Source organism: Hippichthys cyanospilos, chromosome 3, assembly GCF_059441005.1.
Source record: "Hippichthys cyanospilos isolate Australia breed blue-spotted pipefish chromosome 3, RoL_Hcya_1.0, whole genome shotgun sequence".
Lineage (NCBI taxonomy): Eukaryota > Metazoa > Chordata > Actinopteri > Syngnathiformes > Syngnathidae > Hippichthys > Hippichthys cyanospilos.
The window spans coordinates 30,238,828-30,257,944 of NC_142371.1; the positions used below are offsets into that span (position 1 = coordinate 30,238,828).

Genomic DNA, 19,117 nt, shown 5'->3' on the forward strand with positions numbered 1-19,117 from the left:
AGTATCATCATTGTAGTGGGAGTATTTAGACAAGCAGAAACCTTAAATTACATCATATCATCATCATGTTAAAATCTTCACTAACAGTAATAACATTGCATATTAATTTAATTACAATGTTTTAAACCATTTGTTAAATATAGTCGACACAGACAACACATACCTTTGGGTGACACTGAAGTTTTAGAGAGGTTTACATGCTTGAGCCCAGTACGAAGTTTGGCGAACTGAGCACCAAGAGAGGAAATACCTGCAAGGACATTTTTATCAACGAAAGATCCACACCCTCCCAAAAGATTACAATTTACAATTGACATAAACAAAAACGTATATAGAAATGGATTGGAACTCAAATTGATGTGTCCTGGTTATATATATATTATATATATTATTATATATATAATACCTCTGTCCTCCAGTGGGTTGTTGGCAAGATTGATTGTGGTGAGTCCTGAGTTGGGGTTGTGTGCAAGGGCTGCTGCGAGTTTCTGGGCAAAATCACTGATGAGAGAACAAAAGACATTTAGGACAAGCCCAAAACTTACTAGCTTTTGGTAAAAAAATATCCTAACTTTGGACTTGAATCTGATGCATGGAGTCGTAGCAATACAATATGAAAATAGTAACTGAACCATGAAACAAGGCAAAATTGAAGTTCACCCTTGAAGGAGGCTCAAGCCTTTATTTCATACACTTGACATTTTTACTCACGTTTTGAGTCCTGCGCTATCCAGTACCAGCTCCTCAAGTCGAGTGGAGCGAGAAACCACTCTGAGAATCTGCTCACAAACATCTGTTGACTGGAAAAAAACAAAGGTTAAATTGACGAGATAAGAAAAACGCGGTGAAGGACAGTAATAGGAAATGATAAGCAGTTTAGGCTTATTAAAGACTTTCACTGTAATCAAAATCACAATAGTCACACTATTCAACTGGAACAGCTGCACTCCATCCTGTAATCATAATGAACGCTAAAATGCAATTACCCAGAAAAACAAAGACCAAAGAGATCCAAAGAAACAGGATGTGCTTTGAGACATGCTTCACTTTGAAAAACGGTAGAGAAAGTGCTCCCTTATAAGTCAATTAAATCCAGCGGCAAGAATTTTGGTCTGTGGTAATCTGCAACCGTGTGACAAGGAACAACTTGAAACGGCACAATTCAGCAAATATTTTCAAACAAAGTTGTCTCCCTGTGGTTGCATCACCTTGTGGAAGCTAAAGCACTCAATTTAGACAGAATTAAAATTTCAACAGTTGGAAGTACAAGCCCCTCCTAGATGTTCACTGACCCAGTTCACTGTGTGCTGCCTCTCACTCCCTCATGCAGACACATGAATGTTTTTAGAGCCAGTCACTGATTATCTGCATGGCCACAACAATTTTCCATCAGAATACCAGAACTTTACTGAACCATTGTGGTGTTTGTTATTCTTGGTAATTGACAGTCCTGCCATTAGGGGCTGCTTCTCTGGCCCAACAACTCTGGTGGGGCCAAAACACTGGCAACATTGTCCCACGCACAGCCAGAGAAAGTGGGGAGGAGGGCAGATAAGCAGAGCTGGGGATAGAAAGATGGAAGAAAGAGCCTGTTGTTCCCATGTCGATGACATGAAGCTATGAACTCCAAAAAAAAAAAAAGTGATGGGAATGAAAGAGGGTAGCAAGCAATACCTGAAAATACAGTACATAAAAAGTGATGGGAATGAAAGAGGGTAGCAAGCAATACCTGAAAATACAGTACAAAAGTAAGAAAACAATTAAAAAGAAAATATAATTATATCACCCACCCCTTGTGGTGGAAAGAAATCACACAGTCTGCATGTGATGGAAGTAACAAAAAAAAAAGATTTATGAATTATGATTTTCAGACAATTCTTTTTAAATGACCAACCTAGTGCAACATGAGTAGCCGTAGTAGTTGTTCTGCCCTTCAGTTCATGTATGAATGTGAATAGATCTGTTCCGCTGTGAAGTTAAGAAGAAGTGTATTTTTCTCTTTCCTGGTACCTCTTGAATTATTTCATCAAGTGGCTCTCCCTGTCCCTCTTCATTGAAATCCAAACTGACCTATATTTTGATCCTGTTGCTGTTGATCCACTCTCTTTTCCGCACTCTTTTTTGCTCTTTGGTACATTTGTGACTGGAGCACATATGTGCCTTTGTCTTACAGAAACGGAAAGGTCTTTTCCAAACTACAATAAATTTGGAATACAGTAGTTCAAAAGGTCTTAATCAAAAGCTGTCATTTCAGGAGGATGTTAGCAAGTCCTGAGTGTAGAGTCCACAATTATGCCCGTGCATATAAGCTTACAGACAAAACTAAATAATTGATTTATAGATCAACAACGACACCACGACTATCCTCGCTTTCTCGCACCCACACGTGAATTAAACGAGCTAACCAGAAACAAATATTCACACAGATCCGAAAGCAAATGGTCCGTAATCAACATGATCCAAATCCAGCATGTCTACAAAATGAAATAAAACAAGATAAAATACAAAAGAATGTATGCAAACTCCATGCACACGTATTACTCACATCTGGATGAATCACGTATTACTCACAACTGGATGAAAATACATTAATATGTATAATATGCCTATACTGTACTAAATATTATGTTACAAATGTGGTGGATAATGTTCTTGATATAATATGCTCAGAGGTGAACAGGCACGTTTCATGCTTTGCCCATGCTCTCAATTTAACTGCCCACTTGAAAAATATTATTTTTATAACTTGTTTATCATTAATGTAATGAGAAATATTTATATTTTTTAACTGGGCAACATTTTTTAAATAATATTTTGGTACTGCAATTTCCTGTTAAATGGTTATGTATCTTGTTCTACCTTTTTTATTTTTGTTTCGTCTTACTTTATGCTATAAAAGTTATATAATTTATAGTTTACTTCAAGGAGTAGCGGCTGTCCACATGTTATTTTTGTGGAAAAGGACATGCCCCTTACAAATCAAAAATTAAATAAATGTAAATGTAAAAAAAATAAAAAGACAGTTTGTCTCACTTTGCTATTCTGTCTTACAAAGCAGACGGAAGTAGGATGATGATTCTTTACACTACAGGCTGAAGCGAAACAGAAATTATTTTTGAAAAATTATTATATTTTTTTTTAATTCAGAGTCAAATTGGAGACCCCAAAATCGGCATCAAATCGAAATCGCAAACTTTTCCAACCCAAGTACAAATGCTAATTTTTTTACTTCTTGTGTAAAATCAGATGTTATTTCAGCACTCCGGTTGAAGATCAACCTACTTGAGGTTGTGACTAGAAAAAATTTAAAGACCTGCATTAAAAGCTTGAGTTGACAAAAATTCTTTTTAACTTAAATAGAGCCTATGGCTGTTTTTTTGTATGACTCCTATGTTAAATGGTGTTTCTCTTACTGTATATACCATAGCACTAACACACAGTATTTCAAATTAATTATGCTTGTTATTGTTAAAAGTTTCAAAAAAACGTTTCTATCCAAAACGTACATTGGGTTAATTTAATTTTGCTTGAAAGAAACATCTCCAGGATGCACTGGGGCACATCGTCAAAAGAAAAATGTGTTGCAATGCTTTTGGTGTGCATGTACAGTATGTTTTTCCTTCAGCAATACTGTGCTAATACTATTAATCTTGATAATGGGCATGGCAACCATAACATACCATGTCATCTTTAAATGCAACTAATAATTGAATCAAGAATTACTGAAGCTGCCCCCCCGCTCAAATGGTCTTAGTGACCATTTAATAGCATCTAAGCCAGCATAGAAAAGGCACACATTAAAACGCTTGAGCCTCTGAGAGCATTTCAGCCTAAATATGCACATGGCATGGTTGTGATGAAAAAGCTTAAATGCAACACAACGAATTGGCAATGACGACAGCATGAGATAATTGTTTAGACTGAGGAAGCTAAGCGTGGTAACTGGTGAGACAGCTTGAAGCCTGAAAACAAGACAGCTGGTAATGGAGACCTGCAGGGAGGGCATGGTGTCCTTTTGTCTCGTTTTGATCTTGAGGGTCTTATCGCACAAGAACATTTGACTGATCCTCGGTCAAATGGCATGAGAAGGACGTGTGGGGAAACAAAAGACAGAACTCTACATAATTTTGTGGAGACAAATATAAATGTGGAGAATCTTTCTAAATGAAAAATGTGTATGTGTGCGTGTATGCATATATATATATATATATATATATATATATATATATATATATATATATATATATATATATATATATATATACATACATATATATATATATATATATATACATATATATATATATATATACATACATATATATATATATATATACATATATATATACATATATATATATATACATATATATATACATATACATATATATATACATATACATATATATATACATATATATATATATACACATATATATATACATATATATATATATACATATATATATATATATATATATATATATATATATATATATATATATATATATATATATATATATATATATATATATATATATATATATATATATATATATATATATATACTGCGCAACCTCTTATCTGTAACCACTTAAGATGTCTATATAAAGTATTGCTACAGGTGTGAGGAAGAGGGCATTTAAGTCCATGTTACAGCTGAAATGTGACAAGAAACAAAACAGAGTGGCAGACAATGAGCTACCATCTTCACAACCATATCAATAATGAATTAAAAAAAACATTAAGACAGCATTATAAACATTGTCAGGAAAAAAAAAAGTGTCGCACAAAGAGAGCAATTATTTTTAACTGCTGAGAGAGCAGAGTAAAAACCCCAAAAGAAAAATGCAATTGACCACAAGATACCATTTTTTCCACTATTTCTGTACATAATGACACTTGATTCGTGGTCATCTTAGAAAAATGAGGAAAAACTGTTTTTTAGGGTCCTTAGATCAACAAACAGGTCATCAGTGGTGAGAGAAAGGGAGCTTACCAGCTTGTAGTCCTTAGTGGTGAGCTTGGTGAACCACTGGTTGAACTCAAGAACTGCAATTATGGCCACCAAGTCTCTGAAAAACAGCACAAAGGTAGAGGAAGAGAAGACATCAGTATGACTAATCAAGCACTTGAAACGAACAGCAATAAAAAAAACACGCACCTATTTTCCAAATGGCTGAAGTCCTGCAAGTTAAGCTCTCTGGTGTCTTGTGTCAAATAGATCGTGTCTACATCCTGGGAAAAGAAGAATTCATTCAAGCCAGTTTTCGAAAAACATCAAGAATTTCAAGAAACATTAGACATCTTTGTACTGAATCTCCTCAATGATGAAAAAGTGGTTTGATTGTGGACAAGCTACAAGAACTTGAGAAAGACCAGACATTTATACACTTACTGTGCTATGGTAGTTTTGGTTACAGTATCTCGTTTAAAGCCATATATATTCATGCACTTGGTAGTGGAAAAAAGGGTCGAAAAATGGCGAAAAGTTTTTGATTCTTTGTAATTAACGATAAATCAAATAATACTGACCCACTGGACCTCTTCTCTGTATGGCAGTGACAGCCAGTCACATACACACCTGTACATCTGAGAAAAGCCACCTGCAGAACAAGCAAGTATCAGGAAGATAGCAAGAGAGGATTCAATGAAAAAGTACAGTAGAAAACACAATTATTCAAAGCTTCATTTTCAAATTTGATCTGTTCTAGCCATTCTTTTTTGAGTATGACTTGACTGTTTGAGTATGACCTCTGTGAAATCACTGTTCCCTACCACATGGCCCTGGGTCAGCGGGCTTGTTTTTCTCCCATAACATCTGCAGTGAAGTCAGTCTGTCAGAAGGCTCCATGCTGAGCTTCTTTATCACTTTACTGTCATGAGAAAAAAAAAAAAAAAATCAAACGTATTGTATACACTCTCTCCAAGAGTAATATATAAAAGTCCTGACTAGGGCTGTGGAAAAGAATAGAACATGTCGGGTGAGTCAACTTTAAAAATAGTTTGGAGTAAAAACATCTGCGAAACTCCGCCAGAACTATGTTTGCACCACTGTTTTCCACACGGATCTTTCTTGGAGACGTACGCAATGGTGCGATATCAGCAAGTGAGAATTACTTCTCCAAGAAAGGGACATCGCAAGTTTTAAATGATTTCCAATTTTATAAAATAAAGAATGACCAATTGTCACCAAGAGGAAAAGGGATTCCACGACAGTACTAATCTTAATTTGTAACCAGTTAGCAAGAGCAAATTTTCCTGGTGTCGACAAGTTTACATGTATAGAAGAAATAATGTTTCTTTGGGAATGCTATTAGACTCACCTGGGTGAAAGACCTGGGCATATCCTGTGCAGACAGTTTCCGACATGTGCAACCACCTCGTTGACCTCCTCAGTGGAGAGCAGTTTCAAAGAGAAGGAGCCACGCTCATATTCTACAACCAGCTAAAGGGAAAGACAAAAGAAATACATTTTTAGTCAGTCAGGATCCTACTTTTCCAACCCATATCAACAAGAGAGTTGGAAATACAATGATTAAAAAAATAACTACTGTTAAAGTAAAATTGCATCCTTGTGCATGTTGTTTGGATATGTCATTTAAAATTTATAATCCTTTCCATTGCTAGTATCCACTAATTTATCCATCTTATCAAGTAATAGACACACACCTGTCCATATGCAAAATAATTAAAGTAAAAGATTTAATGACCTTTTCCAAGATGAGCTAACCATTACACTATTTGCTCCAATTATGCTAATGGTTATGCATTTGCGCCATCTGTACAGGTCAAAATTAACATAATCCTGGGAATCTTTAGCACAAATATTAAGAAGTGAAAACATTTGGGGATCAGTGGTACAAAGGTTGAGCTGCAAGAACTTAGTAATGAGACAAATTATTCTATGTTGTAAAGTAGATCATGCCAACAGCTCAACTGGATTCAAACTGAACAGCTCTCCAGTGGATTTCAAAGCTTGGATACGGTTGAGGTATGCAATAACTGATCTGAACTGTGTTTTCAAAAATTCACAAACTGATCCCCCATGTAAAATTGTGCTTTTGTAGTGAAAATACTCCCTCAGAACACACCCCAGTTTCAAATGTTTCCTCTCTCACTTGTGAACGAAGCATGGGTAATTCCAAGATTGTTTATCAATATTGCCATATCGTTTGGACGGCTTCGTCAGCTTCATCTTATCTTTATAGTATTTATATTTGAGATGAGATTTTACTTTACCTGTTTTGCTTTGTTACAAGTAATGCCTTGGATCTCCAGGTAGTTAAAGGAGTGTTCTACCTAAACACAAAAGAGAGAATAATACATGAGCAAATACACTTAATTCAATATTTGTGTGTGAACTAGTGACTATATTTAAGCGCATACGTTGTGATGTCTCAATAACAAGGCACTGCCAGTGACTTAATGTCTGAAAAATGTTCGTGAAATAGTGGCTTGCCCATAATTAATAGGTGCATGTAGTCCTTTATTGTTTCTCGTGTACACATTACCTTAACCCTGGAGCAACATGTGTTTTGGTTACGATAAAAAGACATTTCCATTTAGGGTGTGTGTGTGTGTGTGTGGGGGGGGGGGGTCGATTAAGTCGGGTAAATCATTTTTAAAAACAGGTCAACAAACTAAGCATGTTTGCGCCACGGTTTTCTGCACAGACTTTTCTTGCAGACACATGCAGTATTGTATTGGCTGGCAAAGAGATAGACCCCCTAAAAAAAAAGATGAACATAAAATAAAATTATAGGTGATTGAGATTGGGATCATTTTTTAATTAAAAGAGAGTCAAAAACAAAGTAATAAGATAGTTATTGTAGCACAGCCATACTTCAAATGTTCAAATGTTGGGGGTAAAGTGAAAACATCTGAAAGCAGTTTTGACTCATGGCACCACCTCATGGCCAAATGGCTGATGCTGTTTGCGTGCTTAAACGCACATTGATTTTGTAGTTGGCGGGCTATCATTAAAGACAATACTAGCACATGGCGCTTCTGAGAAAAAAGGTAAGAAAGTAGTGAACCTCAAAAAACACAAGGGCTGTCCTATTCAAGACTATAACCCATCACAGCAAATAATGTATAGTAGCTTGGTTTTAGGTCTTCAAGAGATTAGTGAGGGCTGTCAAGCATTAAGTGTCCTGTGCATCCAGAAGAAGAAGAAGCAGCAGGAGCAGAAGAAGACAAATTAGGAGGAAGTGACCTTGTTGGAGCAAACAGGCAGTTAAACTCTTTGGTTTACTCATGGCAAATTGTTGAAGTCTGTAAGTGATTTTGAAGACACTATTGGATGTGTAGTGTGATTATAACATTATGTAGGTGTACCTTAAATGGTCATCATTAGCATGATAATGCTAACTGGGATTGCTAACCATTTAACAATTCAAATTTTGTTGGTGTCTAAAAACTCACGTACAGTATGCAGACAATAATGGAAAATGAGTATTTGTAGCAACTAAATTCAACTCACATTCAAACAGTAAATCATCCATGAATTCATTTTCTGGAGGCTCATCCTCACAAGGGTTGCAAACTTGCTGGTGTCTACCCCCGCTGGCTTTGGGCAGTAGGCGGGGACACCCTGAACTGGTTGCCAGTCAATTGTACGGCAAACAGAGACAAACAACCATTCAGGAGCCAATCAGGACAATTTAGTATGTTCAATACATCTGCCATGCATGTTTTTGGAGTGTGGCAGAAAGCCGGAGTGCCCGGAGCGAATACACATGGGCTAGGGAAGAACATGCTAGCTCCATACAGGAATGCCTGAGCGAGCAGGATTTCAACTCGGGTCCCTGAACTGTGTGAGCCGCTCAACTTAGTAAATTATTCGGGGAAAAAACAACACCTTTTTTTTTTATGTCTTTGGAGAGCTACTCGATTACTCGATTTTTTTGGTGGAATAATCTCATTACAAAAACATTCAGTAATCACAACACTAATTTGTATTTGTAAAATCAACTACAAAAAATGCCGGTGTATCAAAGTGTGGAAAGAAGCATTTCATGGTAACTTGAGCACAAGAAAAGCAGTCGCCTAGTTTTTCATACCAAAAAAGGACATAACAAAAAAATAATCTCACTATGATAGATAGTGGGAGGATATCTGTGGCTGAGATTGTTGATATTATAAGTAAGCAAGTACTTAAGTTCCAACACCAGCGTCTCTTATACACAGAGCCTGAAGGCAGACCAGGAAGCAACAGCAGACAATTCCAGGTGGGAGTTGAATTTCTGAGGATTGGCTCACAGATGAGAGGGGGGAAACGATAAACAGACTGTGCACTCTGACACTGTGTGTGCGCGTGTGTGTATTCCAGGAAGATCTAAGCTTCTCACCAATGTTTTGTCTACAGAACAGAAATTGTACTAAAATGCTTCATTCCATTCCATCATTAGATTGTGTGAACAATATTATGATTACTTATTTATTGAAATAAAATACTCATGTGGAACCTCAACTGCTGAGGAATATAATTTTATACAGTATATATAATTTTACAGTTGTAGAAAACACTACTTTTCAATACAAACAAATTTGTGAAAATGCCTTTACTGTACACAGAATGGATGTACCATTTCAGCAGTACAGTACACCATTAGCAATATTTCTATTATTTTCTGCTACAACAGTTCCAGAAAAAAGCTTTCTTTTACAATTTAAAATAAAATGTAAAAAATATAGATACAAATATTTTTTTCACAGAAAAAATGTCTGTGTTTCAGTCATTAAAAAAAGAGGTTTCACTTTGTAAGCACTTGGTAAATTGGTCCACGGGTTGCTTATGAAGGCAAATGTTAAATGTTAGTGATACATAACCACTTTGATATTGTGTTTACACAAGACTGAAACTGGAGCACTTACATTTTAGAAAACATTGATAGAAACAGAAAATATGTCTATAATTCATCTTATCAATAGCTTCACATTTTCCGTTGATGATGTTGGTTAACTCTTGCTCGGCACAGCAAGGTAAGCGGTACTGAAAAAAAGGGATCGGATTAAGTACAGCTGGGTAGATTTCTTGGAGACTGTGATTTTGTCAAGTTGAGTAGAACTGAGTAGAGTAGATATTGTTGGTGGAAACGGCCCTCTAGAGGCTTACATACAAAAGTAACACTATGTTAGTTTACACCAGCGCTTCTCAATTATGTTTTGCAAAGACCCCTAGGAAAGTGAAAACATTTCACAACCCACGCCCCCCCCCTCCACTTTCCACGAGACTATAAATAAGACTATCTATAAAAATTGTATCTTTTTTTACCATTGACAAAAGGAAAAAGCAATGCAAACCAACTTTCAACAACTGTTAATTACTTATTTTTTTTAAGCATTTATACAGGTTGAAGGTTTGTAAATGAATGAAATGAAAAAACAACACAAAAAAAACAAAAAAACAAGTGCATCAAAGTGCCTGAAAAAAAAAATGCCAATCCTTATTTTATCACAAATACACTTCAAATGACAAAATGACAAATCCCTTTCCATGGGGTCATCCGCGGCCTCCATAGCATTGCCTCGCGGCCCCCCAGCGGGGCCCACCCCACTAGTAGAGAAAAACTGGGTTACAATTTAAAAAAAAAAAAAAGTTTCTTCAGTCACTCTCTAAATGCCCTGTTAATGAAAAGTGACAGGCAAAAACGCATTTTGGCAAAAAATTATGAAACCACAGTCAAAGGAACCCAAACCAACCAGCAGAAACATAGAAGAGTAACCTGAACCTGTGTGCAATACGCAAAATTCCATCAATTCCATCAACTGTGAACACAATTGCTTACAGACATTCTGAAATGGAGTCATGAGTAAAACTGTGTAGTCAGATTATTCCTATTACTGTACTTAACTATTCATAGCATGACACAATATGTTGTGCATATGGTCGCCATAGCAGCTCAACTGATTTCCAGCCAATGTTACAGAAACATGCTGGCACACAGAAGCTGATAGGGGAAAAAAAAACATCGTGCTGAGAGATGACTGAATGCATTAGCATTTGCGTGGCTCACTCATTCGTCTGCTGCCCACCTGCTACTGCTGTATGAAAACACAAACTCAGTTTAAATGACACGGAGAGCCTATATATGTTTAATATACATTACAAAAATAAAATAAAACATCAGTGATTAGAGTGTCCAGCGATGAGATTGAGAAATGTGATATGCGCACCAACAAAAAAGCCCCGTGTAAGAGTGAGCCAAATGGACTATTCAAAGACTTACAATACAATAAGGGTGGTGTGGGGGTCAGTGCTTTACAATACCTCTTGAATATTTAAATCTGTATTTTTCCTGTGAGATATACTGTAGCAATCAGCTTTTTTTAAAATCAGCACGGCAGACTTAATCTCTCACAAAGCCACACAGTACAGCGGATTGATGGACACACGTGATTTTAGCATCTGCAAGCTCACCATTTAGCAACCCATATTTTTGCCATTTTTGGAGAACTGCCTTGGATGGTAAAACATATTTTTGGAAGTGTTATGAGCAAAATCTCACAATACACAAACATATTAGCAAAAAACATTTTTTTATTTTTACATACAAAATTTTTATTTTGCAAAAAATGTGCTTAACAAACCAAACCAGGTTGTACACACAAACGACTTGCAAAAGTCACTCCACGCAAAAAAGTGGATTAAACATGATCTTTAGCCTCAGGCAGACATTACTCTTTGATGCACCTTGCTCTTCAGAATGAGACAATGTAGGTTATCCCTGCTAACCTTTGACACACTAGTGAGGAGGGTGGTGGTGCTGGGTAGGGGGGTTAAGAGCAAGAAGTAATCTGGATTTAGGAAAAGGTGGTGAGGACGACAGTGAAATTATAGGATGAAAAGACTTGAAAGTAGAGGTGGTGATTGAGCAAATGTGGATTATGGCTTTGGGAGTGCTTCTTATTGAGGTGTACAGTTCATAAACCAGGGGTCTAACTCTTTAAGTCAGGATAGTGGACAAATGAAAGGACAATTACACTGCTTCAAAAAACATTCCCAAAATGTACCAACAAAAAGAGGGCCAATGTGAATCTTCAGGATCTTAACAGGACATCACTGCTCACTCACTTCAAAACTGGTCTTAAACTCATATTGTTAACTGAAAATAATATATAAGAATAGTACATGAGGCACCCCAGTTAAGTGGAACTAGTATAAAGCATGGGAATGTGGTGAAAGCATTGAGAGGACGGGGGAAGCTACTCAATGCTCAAAAAACAAAACAAAGAAACAAGTTCCTCTGGAAGGACTGAACGCGTGTGATTTGGTTCTCTATAAGGTAAATGCATACAATAAAGCACTGAAGAGCTCACTGTTGACTGTATTACTGGAGGAGAGGAACCACTGACATATAAAATGTCAGTGTTTTGTTGACAAAAAAAAACATGCTGTGCAAGCTGATACTATTCTACAAAACATTTATGTAGTTAGAAGCCAAAGTTTCATCACACTAGAACTAGTTCACTGCAATTAATAAGGGGTGCATTCAGAATCTGACTCCCAAACACCACTCTCAGAGTGGCTGTGTGCAAGTGTATATTCAGAGAGGCAAGTTTGCATTCACTTCCATTAATTGCCAAACATAGCCAATGTTATAAACCAAATAGCTGCATGTGCTTGAATTGTTGTCTAAAGCACATTTAAAAAAGACCATGGTCAATTGAAGTGCTGTAAAATGAAATAGCATTGCAAACAAAAACACAAAACATATAAAACATGCAAACAAGCAGAAATACAAATAAAACAGCAGCGCAATGGTGATGTCTACGTTCAAAGCATATCAAAAGCGAGCAGCAAAAAGTGGGTTTGAACAACACTTCAGTTCTCTAACAGTCTGAGAGAAGCATCATGCTTTTGGAATGTATTTCAGAACTCACTCACTTTTACGTAACAAGAAATCTTGATCTGAGTCCGAGCTTGACCGTACTTAAATTCCCCAAATAAATGCGACTTACACTTCAAACCAACTAACTTTTTTTCCTTCTTCACAACGAATTTCTGACTGATGCAACTCTTTGTCCATGCACACATAAAAACTTGCTAAAGAAAAAAAAAAATCAATGGAAAAAAAATCAGCTCAATTTTGCCCCTTCCCAATCAAGAATGACAAATGCCTGACAATCTCGTGTCTTATAAGATTGTCGTTTTATGTGAGGTGTGGTAAGACTGGATTTGTGCTGATAATGAGGTCCAAAACTAGTCAAGGCTGTCGATGTTCAATGAGGAATGTCTTCAATATTTTCTGAACTGCTTATCTTCCCACAATCTAGTCGTGGGAGTTCTGGAGTCTACCCAGTCTTTTTTCGGCTGTAAGAGGCTTAGCATATCGTTTTCTTGTCTTTATAATGTGGCTTCTCCAGATTGCAGGATTTATTTTCAGAGGTATTTACCAAACTCTCTTGAAAAACACAAGAACCACTGGCGCAGACCCGGAAGAGGCTGGTCATCTTCGTGTTTGTGAGATTACGTATGATCACGTGAAGAACTAGATTTTTCAGGCGGTGGAAGATAGTCTTTAAGTGTGTGGGAACCTATGTTGAAATGATCAGAGCACACCATACGCAATATAACCAAAACTTTTAATGCTGCTTTTTTTTCAATCCCTTTATATGTGTATTCTGCCAAAGACCACAAAAAAAATAAAGATGTGAAATATCTTTATGTGTGTACAAAGCCTTGTCCTCTAGAGTGAGCTATAGTAAGAAAAATACTGAGAAGGCTCTGCATTATGCACCACGTTCCACAGACTATTTTCCAGCTTTCCAGTAAATAAAATAAAACACACACACACACACACACACACACATACAAACTTGCCAAACAGCTGTGTAATTACACATCAAGTATGCACACACATGTACACGCATCAATACAGTAATTGTCAATAGCATTTTATTAAGAAACATTATGCTCCCATGCACCAAAATAAAAATGTCAAATGTTTTTGGTATTTTATTTTAATGGGAAAAAAAAAAGTTTACTGTCAACTTTGTTCCACCTACCTTGGTGGGAATGCGTGCAGTCAGGAGGTACACTCGATGGGACGCAAGAGCCTGAGAGAAAAAAATAGAAGGGAAAATGATGAGTCTGTGCCTGTAAATACAATATGCTCTTTAGCGGTAAATACACAATATGATCAGCACTTAAAAGGAAGTGATACAAAAGACAAGCAGGCTCTTCTGTTGACTCATCAGGATGAAAATGCTGCGACTGGAAATTTTTTTGTCAAAGACAAAAAAAAAGAAACAATGAAAATCTTTGCTCAACATTTAATGCTCTTTACTTAAGCTATATTATACATACAGTGTTTGTTGAATTAACTTCTCTTACCAGACTACATAGAAAACATGAAGATGAGCATACATGGAACGCGTACACTTAACATTGCTATGCAGAAAATCTGCCTTTAAAGGTCATTGTACAGTATGTTATTGAGATGCTGACAGAGCATGAAATTGTTACAAAAAGGATTTGAAGAACACATGAATTCCCCAAATTGTTTATATGGTAATTATTAGTGACATTATGATCTAAAACAATAGCTACTACCATAAAGAACTTTGACCTTTGAAACAACTGAAATTAGAACAATCAACCAAGGTATGCATGTGGCTTTAGATGTGTTGATGAGTTGAGAATGACATACAGTATTCCGATGGCTTTATCTCTATATCTTTACCAGATATTTCCTTGTCAAAAAAGATACATACTTGAAGCTGACCTTTAAATAAATTACACATATTTTTATTGGCACCCTGCTAAGAAGCACTTTTATTTTTCATAAAACTGACACTGTAAGGTTTATCCTATTTTTTTCCCATGTAAATCCCCTTTGGAGGCCCCCACCAAAGGTGGTACAGGCAATATTTAAGACCCGTCAACCCATTTGTTCAATACAGCCCGATAAATAGATTATTTGACATCATCATATTTATAAAGAGAATATGACAAGAATGACAAGACATCAGATGGGATGCCAAGTAGACATCAGGGTATACAGCAAATAAAACATGCAATAAAAGAAAAGTCAGAGTAAATGTTAGAGGGACTACAAGAAGACAAAAAAAACGTCACACTATTTTATCGTTAAGGGAAGAAGGAGGGGCGGGATGAGGGTTGCAGACAGAGACCTAGAGAAAAGTGGGAGGGGGGGGGGTTCAATACTACGCACGTTTCAAACATTTTTGTCCATCTGAGAATGTGCATTAACCACGACTGAAACTGCCAGTTTCCAAAATGTATAACAAAAACGCTTACTTTTCAAAGCGAGATTTACATTTGATCCAGAAAAAAAAACTGCTGTTTTACCATGGGCCACATTCAAAATGGAGCAACACTTCCTTAACAGATGCCAAATTGTACATACAGTTTGTGTTTTGGCTGTAGTTATGCATCTGACAGTGGGTGTGATAAAATTATGAATATCAATGACACAGCGTGAACTCCAATAAAGGAGAAGACAGATACAGTACATATGTGTGTCTTCTCTCTATGCACTACACCAGCATGACTTCCATATCCTTTTTGTTGAACTGTCACACCCTCATGATGCACTTAATGGGTTTCTATGGTAACAGTGGAGCCCAGGTCATACACAAATTTGTGAACACAAATATTACATTTCAACCAACAGTCACCCATGAAAGTGGCTACACGCAGTGTAAAGTCTTGCCTGAGAGTGTGAATGTGAGTTTTCGCTTCCTTGAACATCTCACCATGATGCCTTACAGTTGTGTCTGAATCACTGAAGAACCTCAGGAAATGAAGCCAATGCTTCATCTGATCCCTTTCAGCTGTGGCACATTCACAGGAAATATTTAACTGCAAACCTACCTATCCCTCCCTTCTTGAAAATGCTGTTGTCTATTCATCATGTCCTATAGTGCTATTTATGCTCTATTATTTGATTTATCTGGCACCAACTGGCACCAGTTTGCATACTGGAGACTCATTAATTCGTAGACTAGCTTAATTAACCTTTTAGCTGAGTTAATTCATTTGAGGAGTAAATTCATTTTTCGAGGAACATTTTTTTTTGCAGGTTAAAAAGCTGAAGCAAGGGTTTTTATTAAATAATACATAAACAAAAGATATGACTAATTAATATTTTGATTTTCTTATAATTATTTTTTATTCTGAATTCACATTGGCTCTCAATCATTAACTGTGTGCACACACCAATTTGTATGCTATACGCACAAATGTTTGATTCATCAACATCTTCAAACTTCAGTATATGCACATTCTGTGTACAAATTGAGAGCATCCTTATACCATGTATACACACATAAATGGAGGAGTAGGGTTAGGTTTAGGGGGAGTCTGTGGGTGTACAAATATATATTTTCTTAGGGCTCTGTCAGCTCACATTTACTGTCAATAAAACACTAATAAATATGTTTCCAAGGTTGAGGTGGACAAGAGTAGGAGTGTGCATACGAATTTCATTGGCAATTGCTCTTCCCAAATTTGGATGTCCCAGAATTTGTTGAAACATAACACAAAAAAAAAATTCAATAATTTCTCATTTTTCTCATTGAGGAAGAACTTGAGTATAAACATCATTTTTACATATAGACCTAATATATAAGTGCCAATGATCAATCAAATCAAGTGTCCCTGTTATTTACAGTATGAACCAGACAGAGGCAAGAAAAGACTGCAAAACATCCAGGTTGGATGCTTTTGGAGGAGGCAGTCGGGAAATACGTCAAAGGAAGGAATGGCATCCACAAAGACTAAAAAGAAAGGAGGAAGAGGGAGGGGAATCGTTTTGATTTTGGCAGTACAGCCGCCTAAGTTTTCCCCAACTACCGAAACCCAACCACATGAACTTAAATGTCTAACTTCAAACCATGAAAAGGAATGACAATCCATTAATACCAGATATTTTCACCAGGTGTTAATGGTTCAGTTTATAAAAATATTCAGAATGGTGAATCCATATTTAGCTTTTCACAGCAGAATGTGTGGACAGGCTGGCAACAAAACAGTCTAAATTGAAATCAGAACCATTGTTTAGTTTGCTAGGAGGAACATGGCATTGTTCAGTGCTATGTGCTGACATTACCTGTGAACAAGAAACAAAAACAGCTTTGAATTTCTACTACATTATCCATCCATCCATCCACTTTCTATGGCCACTTATTCTGACGAGGGTCGCCAGTTCTTATCCCAGCAGGCGATGGGCAGTAGGCGGGGGACACCTTGAGCTGGCTGCCAGCCAATTGCAGGGTATAAAGGGACGGACAACCATTCACGCACCCAATCACATCTAAGGACAATTTAGAGTGTCCCATGCACATGATATACATGTTATTGGAATATGGGAGGAAGCCGGAGTGCCCAGAGAGAACCAATGTGGGCACCAGGAGAACATGCTAATTCGACACAAGAAGACCGGAGCTAGCTTCAACTTAACTCAGGACTGAACTGTGAGGCGGGTGTGCAAACCACCCTTCCAGCATGCCGCCACTCTTGCGTAATAATGATCCAAACATTTTATTAAATGATGTACCAGACAAGTTCCACTGGGAGGTTGTGTTGAGGCTCTGACTGTGTCATACTTAAACATCTGGTAGCGAAATTACCAAAACATAACAGCATGCAATTTAAAGCTTTTCCAGTATGAGCATGTCAGGACAACTCCACTTCAAAGCCAACACGGAAAGTATTCATCCTGACATGATGGCAGGAAAAGCAAACAGGACTTTAGGTTACATTAGGTTCGTTCGTTTTGGTTTCACAGTCAAGTCAAGCTAATTATTAACTTAACCAATTGTTTCTTTATCTGTAGGTTGACAAAGTGCACAAATGTGATTTCGGTCCAATCAATACTGACTGTGGCTATGACCTACAAACCTCATTCACTTGCTGACAATGAAAGCAGACAGCCATGATACCAACTCTGGTATTTCATTGGGGAAATAAAAAAAAAACAAAACAGACATAACTATAGTGCACCATTCATGTTTAGCAAGTAAGTCACTTGTTATAAATCAACTGTACAAATGTTATACCTGTCTTGTGGGCAAATTAACAGGCATGCACCCACTTCATAATCTCTTTTCCAACACACCTCTTTGACTGTACTGAAAAACAAATTACCCAGATCAGCAAAATGTACAAACAATTCTATCCGCGTTTAAGCAATTCATTAACTCAGTCTGAACACGGGTATGGCGATAACTGAGTAATGTTTCTTTGATAATGAAGCAAATTCTATTATGGTATATTCAAAAAACACAGTCACACTGAAGCCTGAAGACTGGAACAAAATAAGGAAAAGATCTGAAAGATTAAATCAGTCATCAATCAGAACTATGGCACGATACAAAGCTGATGATTGTATGCAATTCCCATTAAGACTGTTTCAGTGACCATGACCCTGACCCAATCAGTCATTAAAATGAAAGACTGTGGGAGGAGCTTACCAGAGGCCAGACTCTACCGCGTGGTAATGTTTCCCTTGGGATACATTATTGAGGTTATTGTGAGCTTCAAATATGCTAAAACTGCCAATATAAAAAATGCTATTGGTTATTGGTGAGCCTGATAAAACACCACATTTTAGTGGCACATAGAGCATCTTTCCAGTGCTTGTGAATCTGAGCTATTCTTTTTCCGAAAAATCAATTGCATTTAGAAAAATGCATATAAGATTAACTAATTGATTAGTGTGCAACTTTCCTTGACTCCTTTGTGTAGTGGATCATAAGATATTTCTTAATTGATTTAATTACTCGCACATTGCTGTATCAGACTGTCGTATATGTCACAATACAGACAATCCTAAAAAGCAAACAGTATGTGGCAATAAATAAATAAAATAAACCTTCAGTAAGAGTCTTTGTCAAGGAAAAACACACTCCCACACACTGTCTTTTATTTGGACCATGAGATCAAGAGATTAAATCCTAAATGGAGGACTCCGTTGCAAGTTATGAAAGGCAGTCAAATTTCTATAAATGAGTAACACCATTTCACAATGCCTGGCACAATGGCAAAGTTCCTGGCGGCTCTCCATCTTGTTTTCATTTGTTTAGTCAACATCCACAATTGCAGCAAAACAAATTCGAACTGTCTTTCTCAGAATAACTATTATGA

The 19,117-nt window shown here is 36.8% G+C and overlaps 1 protein-coding gene across 3 annotated transcripts in view; it reads right to left on the reverse strand.

The window, feature by feature from the left end:
• The window catches only part of LOC148426799 (F-actin-uncapping protein LRRC16A-like), a 51,747-nt gene that overhangs the window by 23,882 nt on the left and 8,748 nt on the right, over positions 1-19,117 (reverse strand). For all 3 annotated transcript variants that reach the window (XM_088410796.1, XM_088410794.1, XM_088410795.1), the window contains exons 3-12: positions 14,010-14,064; positions 7,243-7,298; positions 6,327-6,448; positions 5,779-5,876; positions 5,536-5,606; positions 5,165-5,238; positions 5,000-5,075; positions 712-800; positions 407-501; positions 164-250 (exon numbers count right to left, since the gene is read on the reverse strand). In XM_088410796.1, the coding sequence (XP_088266922.1) occupies positions 164-250; positions 407-501; positions 712-800; positions 5,000-5,075; positions 5,165-5,238; positions 5,536-5,606; positions 5,779-5,876; positions 6,327-6,448; positions 7,243-7,298; positions 14,010-14,064 (823 nt within the window). The remainder of the gene's footprint in view (positions 1-163; positions 251-406; positions 502-711; positions 801-4,999; positions 5,076-5,164; positions 5,239-5,535; positions 5,607-5,778; positions 5,877-6,326; positions 6,449-7,242; positions 7,299-14,009; positions 14,065-19,117) is intronic.